The sequence below is a fragment of the Ctenocephalides felis genome, unplaced genomic scaffold (genome assembly GCF_003426905.1).
Source record: "Ctenocephalides felis isolate EL2017-DRISC unplaced genomic scaffold, ASM342690v1 CF-g0.4_SCAFFOLD_00845, whole genome shotgun sequence".
In the NCBI taxonomy this organism is placed as follows: Eukaryota; Metazoa; Arthropoda; class Insecta; order Siphonaptera; family Pulicidae; genus Ctenocephalides; species Ctenocephalides felis.
In genome coordinates, this window is record NW_020536999.1 from 49,538,142 (window position 1) to 49,554,769 (window position 16,628).

General features: G+C 28.8%; 3 protein-coding genes across 3 annotated transcripts; all 3 read left to right on the forward strand.

Annotated features, from left to right (window-relative positions):
• The first annotated feature begins 365 nt into the window (after positions 1-365).
• LOC113384873 (probable cytochrome P450 12c1, mitochondrial) lies at positions 366-6,159 on the forward strand. The gene is made up of 9 exons (XM_026622644.1): positions 366-479; positions 565-664; positions 2,827-2,960; positions 3,203-3,315; positions 3,393-3,509; positions 3,811-4,092; positions 4,230-4,386; positions 4,801-5,046; positions 5,827-6,159. The coding sequence occupies exons 1-9, from the start codon at positions 366-368 to the stop codon at positions 6,154-6,156; spliced, it is 1,593 nt and encodes a 530-aa protein (XP_026478429.1). The 3' UTR covers positions 6,157-6,159.
• A 979-nt stretch (positions 6,160-7,138) lies between these two features.
• LOC113384882 (cytochrome P450 12b1, mitochondrial-like) lies at positions 7,139-11,350 on the forward strand. The gene is made up of 10 exons (XM_026622654.1): positions 7,139-7,207; positions 7,296-7,395; positions 7,681-7,814; positions 8,843-8,955; positions 9,023-9,139; positions 9,195-9,340; positions 9,384-9,474; positions 10,348-10,504; positions 10,568-10,813; positions 11,021-11,350. The coding sequence occupies exons 1-10, from the start codon at positions 7,139-7,141 to the stop codon at positions 11,348-11,350; spliced, it is 1,503 nt and encodes a 500-aa protein (XP_026478439.1).
• Positions 11,351-13,251: 1,901 nt separating this feature from the next.
• On the forward strand, positions 13,252-15,443 carry LOC113384890 (cytochrome P450 12b1, mitochondrial-like). Its single transcript, XM_026622664.1, has 7 exons — positions 13,252-13,365; positions 13,602-13,714; positions 13,777-13,893; positions 13,996-14,273; positions 14,350-14,561; positions 14,623-14,867; positions 15,131-15,443. Exons 1-7 carry the CDS (start codon positions 13,252-13,254, stop codon positions 15,441-15,443), a joined length of 1,392 nt encoding a protein of 463 aa, XP_026478449.1.
• Positions 15,444-16,628: the final 1,185 nt, after the last annotated feature.

The window sequence follows — 16,628 nt, forward strand, 5'->3', positions numbered from 1 at the left end:
CTAATTTTTTCAGAGTAATTTTTTTTCAAAAATGTTAATCTTCTTGAAAAAAAATAGTTTTTGACACGGGAAGTTCCAGCAATTTGCCTTTAGGCACGATGTCATGCACCACTAGTTGTAACTATTATACTTCATGGTTAGATGAGCAAGAAGCCTTATATATTATAATATAATGAAGCAAGCGTTAATGAGTAAATATTACATAGTATATATATGTGCGTATTTATATGTATATTTCTAAATTTGTCAGTCATCGATGATATCTGGTAACGTTAATACCGCTATCAGAAAGATATAGCGGCAAAATGACTCGAAATTTCAAATTCATTACGACCATTTCACATTATATTAATAAATCTAAAACAATGCTTAACAGTGCTAAGTGTTTTCAACTTTTGACAAATTTGTCGAAAAGTGGTACAAAGCAACATTTACCATTATGTGCAGTAAACATAGAAAGAAAATACGCGAACGGTGCAGTAAGTTATATCTACAATTTAAAAAAAATAGTTGAAAAGTGATTAAATGATATATTTATAATTGACGATTAAAAATTTATCCAAGGTGCCTAAAGCAAGTAATGAAAATGCTTTACCATTTGAAAAAATGCCTGGACCATCAGCTTTACCAGATAAAGGAACGATGCATCATTTTGCAAAGGGCGGTAAGTAAAATATAATTAACTCTAATATTTATAGATGTAAAAAAGTTATGGAAAATCATTATGATAAACGGAAGTAGAATTATAAACTGTAGTCTATGTAATTAAGTATAAATAGTATTTTTTTCAAATGATAGCAAGAAAACTTTTGAATAAGAAGATATTTTTAAATATTCAAATATAATACATAATTAACAATTTAATTAATAAAATTATTCAGTTCTACAAGTTAATTTGTATTGCATTGTGCAATAAATATATAAAGTGCAATTTGCGCTTTCTACCAATTTTAAGCTATTAACAATATATCACGATTTTTTCATATTATGATATATAAATTTTGAATATCTAAAAATTTTATTTTAAATAGAATTTTTATCATTAAGATAAACCGTTGTTTCCAAGCACGTTGAAATTTTGACACATGTTAGTATCATGTGAGCATAATCAGTGTTTGGCCTTGGCAATGTATTACCGAGGCCGCGGACGCCAAAAAGATTCAATATGTGCTCTTATCGGAAGATTATCGAAAATCTTTTTATAAAGCAAAAAGTTTCAAATATGTATCACAAAAAGATATTGGATAATTTTTAGAAATCCGGCCAGATATATTTAAATTGCTCCGGCTTTTGATAAAGCTTTAAAAAACTGCATCGTGCCTCAAGGCATATTTCTAGAGTTTCCCGTACCGTAATTTGAAATATTTAAGAGCTTTACATTTTTTTTAATTTCAAAAAATACATAAGCACATACATACTGCTTACACACAAACATACATACTACATAGGCACACACATACATACTACATACACACACATACATTCTTTTTTTCTTAGGTTTGCTAAATTGTTCAGAAGGCCTTAAAACGTAAAGATATATAGAAATTTATTTTAGACTCTTTCACTATAACTTACCAAAAATAATTTTGGAAAAAAATATAAGAAATATTTCTTATTTGATAGTGATACTCTCGGTCCAGTGATTGGACGCCCACGTACTAATTAATATAAATAATTTTTTTAAAAAAATATAATATTTTTATAGTAAAACTAGCTAATAATTTATAGATAATGATAAAATTATATTATATTTTTGGCGATAACTGCGACATCATATAGAATTATTCACTTCCTAATAGTGTATCCATTTAGAAAGTGACCAAACAGTTGGCCAATTTTAATCTGATAATTTTAATTATTACTTTTTTCTACTGATATTTTTTATTTGATGCACCGATTTCGGGGTAAGTCTATTTTTACTTATCATATCTCCATTTATATGTGAAAGCCAATATCACTTCTGTTTGATATCAGGCTGTTCGAAGTGGATGTGAATCTGGAGATTTTGGTCTACAAAGCCAAAAATCTCACCAAAGTGTCGCGTGATAGTTTAATGAAATTATTATCGAAGGTGAAGTTTGAAATTTAGAACTAATGGTCTCTCATAAATTGACTCAAATTTACTGAAAATAAGTGTAACTCTTAAAATTCAAATTGATTGATTCATTAAAACATCATTCTTGTTTTATTACGAAAATGTATGATCATACATACATACTGATTCTTAGTCAGACACATTGTCTGGTGTATGAGATCACATCATCTATATAATAGAAAAATAAATATTTTAGAACTTCCAGAAGAAGAAGCTTGTGGTTTGATGCTTTCTTGGCGTTTTCAGTCATTCTGAATCTTTTCAGATTGAGATTAGAAAAATTATGTGTGGATATGTAAAGCAAAATTTGTCTTTTGTCTTACATACATGATTCAAGGCAATCGGTCATGCCGTTTCTTTATAAATAGAAACTAACAATAAGTTTTCTCTCAAGTTTTAGACTTATTTTATCTGTGACTAATAAATTTTATTCAGGAATAATAATATTTTATTGATGCAGCAAATCTGGGTAAAGACTCTTTTCATTTGGAAACATATTGCCATGGACATATTGGACTCTTTTATGTAAATTTACAAGTAAAAATCTCTGACACTACTATTAGTCATCGTGCTGCTTAAATGGAGTGTCGATTCTGAGACCTTTAATTCAAATTCCATCGCTCTAACCACTTATTTACTGTCGAAATCAAGTCAAAATTCCGGAACCTTTTCAAATTTGAAACTTTGTAAACTGTTCAATAGATATTACTCTAAGTTAACATTACTTTCAGGGCAGTACCATGGAATGGATTTGGACAAACTGTCAGTGAAATTATACGAAGATTTTGGAGACATTGTAAGCGTTAAAGGCGTTCCCGGAAAATATGATATGGTGTTTCTTTACAACTTTGACGATATGGAAAAGGTTGATATGTCAATAATTTTTGTATTTTAATTGTAGAAATGTTTCAAAACGTTTTCAAATAATATTAAAAAAAATAATACTACCATACGAAATAATTTAAATATAAAAATTTGTTTTAAGACAAATTCTAAATATTGAAAAAAAAATTTTTACATATACATTTAATAAAAAAAATAAATATAAACAATTCTACATAAATAGATTTTTTTTACTTCATCATTATTATGATACCGTTTTTATAGGTTTATAGAACTGAAGGACCTTGGCCGTCGAGACCCAATATAGAGACCAGAGAACATTATTTAAGAGAAAAAAGGCCAGAATTATTCAAGAATATCGTTGGACTTTTTCATGCGTACGGTATCTTATTAATTATTGCAAATATTTTTCAACTTTTTTCAATTTAAAAACTTTTAATTGTACTTATTGAAGGCAAGGTAAAGATTGGCAAGATATTCGATCCAAAGTGAATCAACCAATGATGCAAACAAAAATTACGAAGCAATATGTTGGATGGATCGAAGAAATTGCTGACGATTTTATTACCAGGTAAAACTGAAAAAAAAACATTGATTCATATAAATTTAATTGTTGAATCGTTGATTAAACAAAAAGAAAACAACAAGTTAAAGTATTAAGGAAAGCACTATTAATTTGTTTTATTGTAATTTATACTTGAGTAAATGGAGAAGTTTTCAATTAATACGAGGTCAAATGTACAACTTAAGAATTTATCATATCTAGTAAATTATATTATAAATAGGATCTAGGGTAATTATAGAAAATTTGAATAGATATCCTTTCACGAGCACTTATAAATACATTAAATAATTGATATTAATCTTTATAGATTGATGTTGTTTGGACTTGATGAAAAAGGCAATGCATCAGAAGATTTTATGACTGAAGTCAATAAATGGTCTCTTGAATCAATTGCTCGAATTGCTATTGATTCACGTTTGGGTTGCCTCGATGCTGATCTTCCAGAAGAATCTGATGGAATAAAGTTAATCAGATCTATGCCGAAGTTTTTCGAACTCGCCTATGAAACTGATTTATTGCCATCAAATTGGAAACTCGAACCAACACCAAAATATAAGGAATTGATTGAAATTTACGATGTTTTCACAGAGTAAGTGGGAAACAAAAAATTGTATGAACATTAATGTATAAAAGACATAATCTTATTACTGATCCACATTTAATAACGCATTCCTAGAATTTTGTTTATACATATATGTAGTAGTTATTTATATATATTTTTTCCAGTGTGGCTGTTAAACATATATCAGCTGCAGTGAAACGCTTAGAAACAAATCCAACATCAGATGATAGCAATTTAAGTATTTTAGAAAAACTGCTAAAAATTGATTACCAAGTTGCTATAATTATGGCATTAGATATGTTCTTTGCTGGAATTGATACTGTAAGTAAAAGATATAAATCACAGTAGATATTTTGCTTTATAAGAATTATTTAGTACCCAATTAATTTAATATCACTTGATTGCTTAGATTGCATAATTCTTCTTTGAATATAATTACATACATATATAATAAGATTATGTCTAGAATAAAAACTAGAAAACGCTTGAACGTAGTGACATCTCTCAGTTCTATAAAATTACTTCTACGTGTATTTTATGTTATATTTATTTTTAATAAGCGAAGGACAATAATTCATTTCGGAAGTATAAATCTTAACATGCATATACATATGAACAATAATAAAATTCAATTTGCTATCACTATTGATTTATTTATTAACTTCAAAATTAATTAATTAAATATATCGAAACTAAATTATTTAAACCTCATAGCTATAGCTTTTTTTTCCACAGACCTCATCCAGTACTGTCACTACATTATACAATTTGGCAAAGAATCCTGAAGCACAAAAACGTTTAAGGGAAGAATTAAACAAAGTTTTCCCTAAAGGCACTCAAATAACATCGGAAGGTTTGAATGATTCGCCTTACCTAAAAGCATGTATCAAGGAATCATTAAGAATTAAACCTGTCGCCGTAGCTAATGGACGGTTAGCCGCTGAAGATATGGTTCTAGGCGGATATAATATTCCAAAAGGTGTAAGTATATTCATAAATATAACTAGATTGGAAAGATACAATCACAAGCGTTAATCGAATAACATAAAACTGTCCTGGTTCTTTTGAACATGCGACGGCAATGACCCGGCTGCGTTTGGCGTCCGGGTTGACACGTCTCTATTGTAAGAACTCCCAAAAGATCGGTCAATGTTTTTTTTAAATGAATATTATGTAAATATCTTAAGATTATTAATAACTGGATGTACGTGCAATTTTGTTCGCATGGAATTTTTAAAGTAGATCGTTTTCGTCATTTTTATATTAATTGCTATTGATCTTCAATTTTTTGTATTAGCTTTAATAAAAATAATGATGATTATAAAAATGATTGTGCTACAGTAAAAAATAAAAATTTGGCGATATTTTAGAAAATCAAAATCAAGACGACAAAGATACAGAAAATTACATTTAAAAAAAATTGAACTTGATGCAGTTTAAATTAATAACATGTGAATAAGAATTTTATGATTCCACTTTTTCATTATCGTTTTAGTATAATATAACTAACTATTACTATCCCTACTCCAAACTTGTTGATTATATTTAATACGATCATATGTGTAACATAAATATTATTTATCATAATTATTATAATTATTATAATATATTAGATATAATACAATTTAAATGTAATAATAAGTATATATTAATTTCTATGTTTTATTGACTTCCTTTTACTAATATATAGTCAATATTAGATTTAATATTGTATATTATTTACTATATCATTTTATCATATTACATTATTATTTTTTCCAGACTGCACTCATGATGTTCCACCATTTGGCAGCAGTTCTGAAAAACCAGTTTCCCGATAAAGACAAATTTCTGCCGGAGCGTTGGCTCCGTTCAGGGCCGGATTCAGTTCCGGATGCTAAATGTGCGCACAAATTCGCATATTTGCCTTTTGGCTTCGGGCCACGAATGTGTGTTGGAAAAAGATTTGCAGAACTCGAAATGGAAATTTTGATAGCAAAATTGGTAACAAACTATCATATTGAATGGTCTGGACCTGACATGGAATATAGGACTACGATGCTTACTGCTCCAACAGGAGCGATGAGATTTAAATTTACGCCGACTAATTAAATTATAATGAGATATTTTTAATAATTTAAATTAACGCATTGTATATATTAAAATGTAAGACACCTAGTCAGTACCCTGTTTTTAATTTTTTGGTTGCTATTATTTTTCTTCTTGTTTATTTGTGAGATAATTATAATAATTGTTGAAATTATAATCATTCATTCCAATCTGATATGCATTTTTATATTACATTCGATAGGCCAATAAATTTTTTTATTTTAAATTTTCTAAAATAAATAAATTACGATATACAGATAACATTATTAAATATATAAAAAATGCAGCCACTGGGAAGATTTGTTTTCATAATGTGATAATATTATTTTCTTGAAATTGGATGAATGTATATGTATTATATGGTTAATTAATATCAATAATTATTAAAATTCTACTAATATATACTAATGTTTCTCTATTTGCATTATTACGGTATTAATATTCTCGAAGAAACAAGCATGAAATTATGATATTTCCATATTTATACTTAATGCATATATATAACATTATATGATTTATTATAATGAAACGTTGCACTATTTTGAAAATTTTAGGTTAATCAGATTATATAATATAATAGTCACATAATTTGAAATTCATAATATAAGAAAAAAAAATGTGGATCATAATAAAATTATATAAAAAATAGATATATTTATATATACACTATAATTTAAATATACATATAAACCCCCAAAATGAACCAATGAGGTACAAATATCAAATCAAAACATAGATCGGTTTTTTATGCAATGTTTATTAGAAAATAAAAAAGTCACCTTCAAAAATAATAGGTCCGCATAATATAAATGCTAATATCTTCCCATTTATCTCAATTGAGTATTATCACTATTTTATATGCTCTTTAAGAGAAGTGTTCATTGGAGTATTCATTCCCATATTGAAAGTGCATAGAGTCACAAAATAGTTTCTAAATAAATTTAGTGTGAAAAAAATAGTGACCAATAAATACCAAAAATTAAATATGCATAAAGGAATTCGATTACTAATCACCAGGATAAATAACAGAAAATTTTCGACGGGCTATGTCAAAGTAAGCTAATATTTGTAATTGTTATTTCAATGTATACTGGCAATTATATGTGAAGTTTTTAAATATGTTATTATACATTTTACAATAGCGACAAATTGTCTCTGAAGTATCGGCATTATCATATGATAAGATACCTGGACCATCGGCTTTACCGATCATTGGAACACTTCATCATTTTCTTCCTGGCGGCAAGTGGCACATAATATTTTAAGTAACAATTAGTGCAAGTAAAATTTTAAGAATACATATAATAAAATTGATTACTTTTGTAATGAGTAAAGGCGTATAAAACAGGCATACTGACAAAGTTTAAATCTGAGTAATTATAATTTTTGCGAAAGCTAATTATTACAATTATTTTACACTATGGTGTTTCTATAAAGTTTCACAAGTATCAAGTATTTTTAATAATTCCATAGGACTTTATTTTAAGAAAAATCTATTTTTTCACTCTTTTAATGATAACCTTTTAGGTAAATTAAGTGGTTTAAATATGCTCGACTTGGGCCTAAAATTATATGAAGATTATGGTGATATTGTCAAATTAAAAGGAATGCCAGGAAAAGAGGACATGGTCTTTGTGTACGACTTAGACGCCATCGAAAAAGTGAGCCTAAATGTTTTTAGATATAATTGTAAACTAATATTTATTAATGTTGACGTAACTAATAAAGAAAAGATTCAAGTTAAGGCTGATCTTAGGTGGTTCTGCCTACTAGATTCCTGGAACTTTATAATTTGATTCATTATATTAAAAGCCTTCAATAAAAGTTACTTCGTTCATTTTTGTCATAAAACTATGTTTGAAGTTGATTAATCTATCTATATTACCTATCTAAATTAATACTATAAAGAAATGCGACATCAAATGAAAAAACCTCATATATTATAGTATATATATATATATATATATATATATATATATATATATATATATATCTTATGGACCGATTCTCAAGCACAATAGACCAATATTATAGCAAGGCTAAGTTCTGAAGAACTTTCTATTCTATACTAAATATTGACAAAAGCCATGTCGATTCTGTGCAATGAGGCGTTTTTCTCAGGTTGGCATATAGAAAACCTAACCTAAAAATAGCACCGATGTCAAAAAAATGATTTTAGATAACAGAGTCTTTCTGACCCTGCCATAACATGCAAGTGCTGTTGAAGTTTATGTGTAAAACGCCTGAATGCACAGTAAATACATATCATTTTGACAGTTTTCAGTATGATTTAGTAGCATAATGCAGTGGCAGCGTAACATGGCCTTGCCATAACATTTTTCTGTTGTGCGGGAGAATCGGCGCATTAAACTTCAAAGTTACCGATGCATTTAATTTTTAGATCTTATAAAGCCTTTTCCAAATTTCTTGTTGATTAAATTTTAAATAATCAATATAAAAAAATGATGAGAAATAACTTGCATGAATACTTGAACTACTCATTTAATTTAATACCCGAAATTTTTTGTTCGATTGCAGTAACGAATGATTTTATTCACATCAATATCAAAATGTAATTTTCCTTAAGGATTATTACTACATTGTACTACGTACATTGATGTTTTAATAGTGTAAATTATAGTATCATGCTTACTAATATAGGTACTTAATTATATGAAAATTACATCAGGTTTATCGTACTGAAGGTAGTTGGCCAGTTCGTCCGGGTCTTGAAACGCGTGAACATTACATAAAGGAAAAAAGACCAGAAATTTTTAAGTCAGTTTATGGTCTTCTTCACTCGTAAGTTAGCAAAAATTGCCCATTCAATTTTGGTTTCTACAATGTGTATTCTGTAAATTTTTGGTAGTCATGGAGAGGAATGGCAAAATATCCGGACAAAAGTAAATCAACCGATGATGCAAATTAAAGTAACACGACAATACGTCGGCTGGATCGAGGAAATAGCTAACGATTTTATTAAAAGGTGAGTGAGTTGATAAATATTTGTAAAATTATTATATAAATCTTTAATTTTATAGGTTGCAAACATTACTCGATGCAGAAGGCAATGTACCACAAAACTTCCTGACAGAGGTAGATAGGTGGTCTTTGGAGTCAATAGCCCGAATAGCAGTGGACACTAGGCTTGGTTGCCTTGATGACAATCTCGCCGAAGATTCTGATGGCATGAAACTTATCAAAAACATTACAACGATTCTTTGACTTGGCATACGAGATTGAAATATTGCCATCATTTTGGAGATATATTAATACACCAAAATATAAAGAAATGATGCAAATTTTTGATTGCTTTACAGAGTAAGTGGCTTTTTGAAACAGTTATTAATTATCAATAATAATCTATAGTAATAAACAACAAAATCTCCATCAAATTAATTATTAGATAAATTTTATAGTAGCTTTATTGCAAGGCATATTCAATTTTTGTCTATTCATTAAACATAATTGTGCATAATAAAAACTGTAGAAATATTTTTGTTTAAATAATTAGAAGCAGTCTGAAACTTAGATTAAAACTATTTTCAGAAGATGTCATACTAAGATGAGATTGCTATAAGAAAATATAATTAATAAAGATGTTTAACTAGTGAGGTGCATGGCATCGTGCTTTAAGCCAAATTGCTGGAACTTACCGTCCTGCAATTAAAAATCTTAGTACGGAACCCAATAAAATTTACACAAAATGTGTACACATTATTAATCTCTCTAAAAAATATCTGATAATTTAACAAAAATGTTTATGTGTCCAATAAACAATAAACATTTTTGACCGACAGATAACATTTTTTTAACTTATTTTTATTGAGAGTCCATAACCGCTGGACCTGACTTCCTAAAAATTTAATCAGTTTTCATCTTGTCAATACAAGTAGAATGTTTTTTTAATTATTAAAATCGGACGGTCCGTAGTCTTGAAAACTGAGTTACCGTTTTTGGCACATTTTGCCCCGTATCTTCGGAACGACTAAATTTGCCTTCGCCAGAAACTAATCAACTCCTTATTAATACGAATCAAATGTTTTTTGAATTATTCAAATCAGTTGATCGGTGTTCCCGAAATCGTCGACAAAAATTTGTATCCTCACACACCCATACACACACACACCTACATCCATTTTTTCTAATTGTAAGGTATGCCAAAATATTCAGAAACCTTTGATTATATTTTAGCATTGCAATCAAACATGTATCGAAAGCCATTAAAAGGTTAGAATCAAATCCAACAACTAATGAAAGCAATTTAAGCGTTTTAGAGAAACTATTAAAAATAGACCCACAAGTTGCTTTAGTCATGGCTTTGGATATGTTTTTTGCTGGTGTTGATACGGTTAGTATAATGCTGTATTATAAAACCGCAAACAATATTATATTTGTCAATGTTATTTTCCAGACTGCTTCAAGCACAATAAGTGCCTTGTATTTCTTAGCAAAAAATCCAGAAAAACAGAATAAACTCAGAAGTGAACTAAGAGCGATATTTCCAAATAATGCTCCTATTACAGCAGAAGGATTAAATAGTTCATCGTATCTTAAGGCTTGCTTCAAGGAAACTCACAGATTGAAACCAGTTGCTGTTGGCAATATGCGTCATGCAGGGACTGATATAGTTCTTGGTGGATATTTTATTCCGAAAGGGGTAAGTTGAAAATTTTGACAGAAACTTGAGAAATATGTCATTTATTTGGTCAATTAACTGGTAACCTCTTGAAAATATAGGACTAAAATTTGATTATTTTAAACGTACTTCTTCATGCTCTGACTTTTTTGCACCTTAAGTTGATCCAACTGAGATTAGTATTGTTATAAAAAATCTTTGACTATAACTTTTTTTATATTTTTTCAGACCTATGTTATGCTATATCACCATTTGGCAGCCAAAGTCAAAAATCAATTTCCTGATTCTGATAAATATTTGCCAGAGCGCTGGTTGCGTACTGATCCTGGTTCGGTTCCTCCGGCAAAAAGTGCCCACAAATTTGCCTACATGCCATTTGGATTTGGACCTCGTATGTGTGTTGGCAGAAGATTTGCCGAACTAGAAATGGAGGTTCTGGTTACCCGGTTGATAACTAATTACCAAGTCGATTGGAATGGTCCAGATATGCAGTATAAGAGTAGTTTGATCTTAGGTCCAACTGGACCAATGAGATTCAGATTGACATCCATAAAATAAACAATCATGTAAATGAGAATAATGTATGTAATAAATTTTAAAACAAAAATGTTTTTGAAGTAAAACTTTTTTAGGCGCGACTAGGGTGCAAATCCGTACAAATGCAACGGATGTCCGTCACGCCCGAACTGTTCGTTATTCGCTATCGATGAGATTATTTCGATGCGGGTCGATTGTGATTAGCCGTCGTGTATGTGAATAGAGATCCGTCGTTGTATGCGTACCGGCATCAACGTTGTATGCATACCGATACCAAGTATAGATAAACAAACATTTCATACTTACATCGTAGTACAAAACAAATCTTGATTTACCTGAATCAGAAGCTGGATTAGAAATTATTTCTATATTATTCGTAGTTTCTATAAATCTTTGAAGTTATTAAAATGAAAATTATTTTTTTAGGCAAGATCGATATTACAGCCAAGAATGGGATTATATCGCCAGCAAAAAAGTAAAAAAAATACAAGCGGTCAATAAATGTATGTTAATTTTAATTACCTGAAGTTCTTGAAACACAATTACATAATGAGTGAAGATGCAAAAACAATATTTGTTTAGGCGTTGTTTAACATAATCCACTGTGTGAACGAATATTATAGAAGTTAGTTAATCAGGAATTACTTCATTTCTCTAATGAAGGTTCATTTCGCTAATTACAATGACAAACCGATCATGTCATATTTGAAGATTTTATTTGTGGTGTATTTATAATCATTGATATTCATAACCAACAATAAGCTCATACGAGAATTCGGTGTAAATATTAGATCGAAACATAAACTGGTTATGTCACACGATGTTTCTCATAATATAAAAAATATTACCTTCAAAGATGACATGTCCGCATTATATGAATGTTAATTTACGATAAGCAATTTATCTCAATTGAGCATATCACGTTTTGCGACTTGACAGGTGTAGTCATTTCAGTGTTTATTTCAATATTTGAAGTGCATAAATTTTAGATTAGTTAATAAAAAAAATAGTAGTAATAAAAATAGTGATCTTTAAATATATAATATTTAATATGCATAAAGAAATTCGACTACTATTTACTAAGATAAATCACAGAAAATTTTCGACGAGCTATATCAAGGTAAGCTAAAATTTATTATTGTTGTTTTCTATTTATGTTAATTTATAGTTTCAATTAAGTATAAAATTTTCAAATACAGTTTTATATTTAATGATATATTTTGTAATAGCGACAAATTGTCTCTGAGGTATCGGCATTATCATATAATAAGATACCTGGACCTTCGGCTTTACCTATCATTGGAACACTTCATCATTTTCTTCCTGGCGGCAAGTAGTGATACATATATTATAAAAACAATTTGTAGACAGCAATAAATTTTCAGATTATCTTCAAATTTATTAATTAATTATTATTTATACCATCGAACAAGTATAGTTATACACAGCGTTCCAATTAATAAGCATTATAATAATAATCAATATTAATCAAATAAAATTTGAGTCCAATTATAAAACAATATTTTGAAAGGTATAGTTTTATAACTTTTTTTTCGTGATTGCAAATTGCCAATTTTTAATATTTTTTAGAACCATAAAGAAAGATTCACAAAGAAACTTAGTTGTAATATAATTTATTAAACTACAATATTATTGGCAATACATGTCAGACAAATTTTGATGAATTTTACAGAAATTTAAATGTCAAGGCTATAAGCCTTCAATTTATAGGCAACGTTATTATTTTATATTTTTTACCAATATTTTTAAATTTGATTAAGTTTCGACAAATTTTGCAGTAGGTACTGAGACTAGGAAAAAACTTAATTTTACCATTTTCAAGTATGTGTAATAATTTCGTTATTTAATCTAATTTAATTTAATTTATTGACGTCGGTTCAGGTAACTTAAATGGTTTAAGCATGATTGACTTGGGATTAAAATTATACGAAGAATATGGTGATATTGTCAAATTAAAAGGAATCCCAGGGAAAAGAGATATGGTTTTCTTATATGACTTGGATGATATAGAAAAAGTAAGTCAAAACCTATTTAATTTGAAAATCTGACACAAGCAGGCTGCACTTTATCATTTCTTTAATTAAATTAAGCAACATGCATGTTCTATACCTAAGCAAACCAACTTGAGTATCTTTACTGGAATTAATTCTTTTAAACTAATTTAAATAAGTGAAGTAAAGTAATTTATAGTTTAGAAATAATTTTACATAACATACAAAATCATTTCTTAATTATATTAAAATCATATCAGGTTTATCGCACTGAAGGAACTTGGCCAGTTCGTCCAGGTCTCGAAACACGTGACCATTACATAAAGAAGAAAAGACCGGAAATTTTTAAATCAGTATATGGACTTCTTCACTCGTAAAGTTTGACCATTTAATTTTTCTTTCTATATATATTCTGATTATTATTATTTTTGGTAGCCATGGAGAAGATTGGCAAAATATCCGGACGAAAGTAAATCAACCGATGATGCAAATTAAAGTAACACGACAATACGTCGGCTGGATTGAAGAAATAGCTAATGATTTCATTAAAAGGTGAGAAAATTTATTTAGAGACTGTGAAACTTTAAAAATCGTTTCACAAAAAATTCAAATATATTTTTACTATTTTTACTATATATATTTCTAATTTTGAAGGTTGCAAACTTTACTCGATGCAGAAGGCAATGTACCCCAAAACTTCCTAAGAGAAGTAGATAGGTGGTCTTTGGAGTCAATAGCCCGAATAGCAGTGGACACTAGGCTTGGTTGTCTTGATGACAATCTCACTGAAGATTCAGATGGCATGAGGCTAATCAAATCAATACAACGATATTTTGACTTGGCATACCAGATTGAAATATTGCCATCATTTTGGAGATACATAAACACCCCAAAATATAATGAAATTATACAAATTTTTGATTGCTTACAGAGTGAGTATGCTAATGAAATAAAACTAAACAAATGTTACTAATATAAAAATATATGCATATTATCCTATATTCAAAGAGAATATTTTTAATTGTAACAGTAAACTAAATGTAGATTTGATTAATATTTTCAGCATCGCTGTCAAACATATATCACAAGCAATCAAAAGGCTAGAAGCAAATCCAACAACTGATGATAGTAATTTAAGCGTTTTGGAGCATTTATTAAAAATAGATCCGCAAGTTGCCTTTGTTATGGCTTTAGATATGTTTTTTGCTGGTGTTGATACGGTTAGTATAAAATCATACCTCCAAATTGAAAAATTATAATAATTGCCAATAATTTCTTCAGACTGCTTCAAGCACAATAAGTGCAATGTATTTTTTAGCAAAAAATCCCGATAAACAGAATAAACTGAGAAGTGAATTAAGGGCGATATTTCCAAATAATTCTCCTATTACAGCAGAAGGATTAAATAGTTCATCGTATCTTAAGGCTTGCTTCAAGGAAACTCACAGAATGAAACCAGTTGCTATTGGTAATATGCGCCTTGCAGGAGCTGATATCACTCTTGGGGGATATTTTATTCCGAAAGGGTAAGTTAAAAAAAATCCATCGACGTCGTTAATATATTAGTGGTGCCAACAATAGAAAAAAAACGACTTCAAAAGGTGAATGGAGTAAAAATTTAAAAGTACAGTATTAATATAAAATAATTTCTGTGTTATTTCAAAATATTTCTTCATTTTCCACCATGCTTTCAAGCAAACTTCTACTAATCCCAGACCAAAATATGTTATAAAAAGTTTTCAATTATGTATTTTTCTCAAAATATTTTTCAGACCTATCTTCGTCTGAGTCATCACGTAGCAGCCAGAGTCAAAAATCAATTTCCTGATCCTGATAAATATATACCAGAGCGCTGGTTGCGTACTAGTCCAGGTTCGGTTCCTCCGGCAAAAAGTGCCCATAAATTTGCCTACATGCCATTTGGATTTGGACCTCGTATGTGTGTTGGCAGAAGATTTGCCGAACTAGAAATGGAGGTTCTGGTTACCCGATTGATAACTAATTACCAAATCGATTGGAATGGTCCAGATATGCAGTATAAGAGTAGTTTGATTTTGGGTCCAACTGGACCAATGAGATTCAGATTGACTCCTCTAAATTAATACATCACATGAATATTATATGTAATAATATTGAGAAATAAACTATGTTTATCTGCATTTCTACATATATTTGTTTTGATTACAAAAAGTTCTAATATAATAATTTTAAACATCATTTATAATAATAAATATAAGCATTAAATACTTAAAACGTATTTAATATCTCTAGAGTATATTTTCCACCTCAGTCTTGCCACAAATATTTAATAAATGTATGACACATTTATATTTGATTATGTTATATGATCAATCATTAAGTGTTTACAAAGCAATTAAACTATTCATATTTTTATGATTAGAGGTACCTTGAAAAAATATTAAGTTGAACTGCGTTATTAACAATTGACGTAAAATAAATAATTTCCAATATAATTAACTTCCCGTAGGGTAAGTTATAGTAAGAGTTCACGTTCCAGAGGTTTCTAAACATTTTGGCATACCTCAAAAGTGGATATGTATGTGCACGGATCAATCGATTTGAATGGTTCAAAAAAATATGCGATTGATAGAGAGATGTGCTGATTAGTTTTTGGCAAAGGCAGGTCCAGCCACTTTGAAGATACAGAGCTAAATGTACAAATAATGGCAGTTTTTGAGAGAATTAAGCATTCGATTTGAATGATTAAAAAAACTTTCTGCTTGCGTTGACAAACAATTGCTCTAAAAAAATTATTTCATTTTTTTCTTTCAATATCATCAAAAAAGCGCATACCATCCAAATACTCTAATAAAAGACCTGCTAAAACAAGTTTCTATGAGAAGATTAAAAAGAAAGTGGCCGCAAGATTTAATAAATTAACAATCAATATATTTATGTAAAAAAATTCCCCACTAAGCCCTGTATCCGTCAGCAAATAACCTCATTGAAGCCAAGGTTCAGATTGGTTATAAGAAATAAAAAAAAAAAACAATTTCTTTTTGTTTTCAAAAATAATGTTTTCGAAAATAGTTTAGACTTTAATTTTAATTCTGGCTAAAGTTTGGGAGCACACTTCTATACTTTAAATAAATAATTTTAACTTCGTAATTGGTCTATATAAATCTTATAAATATTAGACAATGTTACAGTATTTATAATAATCTACATAAAAACTTTTAATATTTCTTGAAAATTTCGTTACGGTACCAAAAGTTCCAGCAATTTGCTTAAGCAAGTTATATATTTTCGTAATATTTTTTTCATAG

Bases quoted from the DNA above. Each gene is read 5' to 3' on its own strand.
- LOC113384873 (XM_026622644.1), top strand. From the start codon at position 366: ATGCTTAACAGTGCTAAGTGTTTTCAACTTTTGACAAATTTGTCGAAA. The intron at 2,961-3,202 runs GTTGATATGTCA...CCGTTTTTATAG, and splicing joins ACTTTGACGATATGGAAAAG to GTTTATAGAACTGAAGGACC. The intron at 5,047-5,826 runs GTAAGTATATTC...TATTTTTTCCAG, and splicing joins GATATAATATTCCAAAAGGT to ACTGCACTCATGATGTTCCA.
- LOC113384882 (XM_026622654.1), top strand. From the start codon at position 7,139: ATGCATAAAGGAATTCGATTACTAATCACCAGGATAAATAACAGAAAA. The intron at 9,140-9,194 runs GTGAGTGAGTTG...TTAATTTTATAG, and splicing joins GCTAACGATTTTATTAAAAG to GTTGCAAACATTACTCGATG. The intron at 10,505-10,567 runs GTTAGTATAATG...GTTATTTTCCAG, and splicing joins TTTTTGCTGGTGTTGATACG to ACTGCTTCAAGCACAATAAG.
- LOC113384890 (XM_026622664.1), top strand. From the start codon at position 13,252: ATGATTGACTTGGGATTAAAATTATACGAAGAATATGGTGATATTGTC. The intron at 13,715-13,776 runs GTAAAGTTTGAC...TATTTTTGGTAG, and splicing joins GTATATGGACTTCTTCACTC to CCATGGAGAAGATTGGCAAA. The intron at 14,868-15,130 runs GTAAGTTAAAAA...TCTTCGTCTGAG, and splicing joins GGATATTTTATTCCGAAAGG to TCATCACGTAGCAGCCAGAG.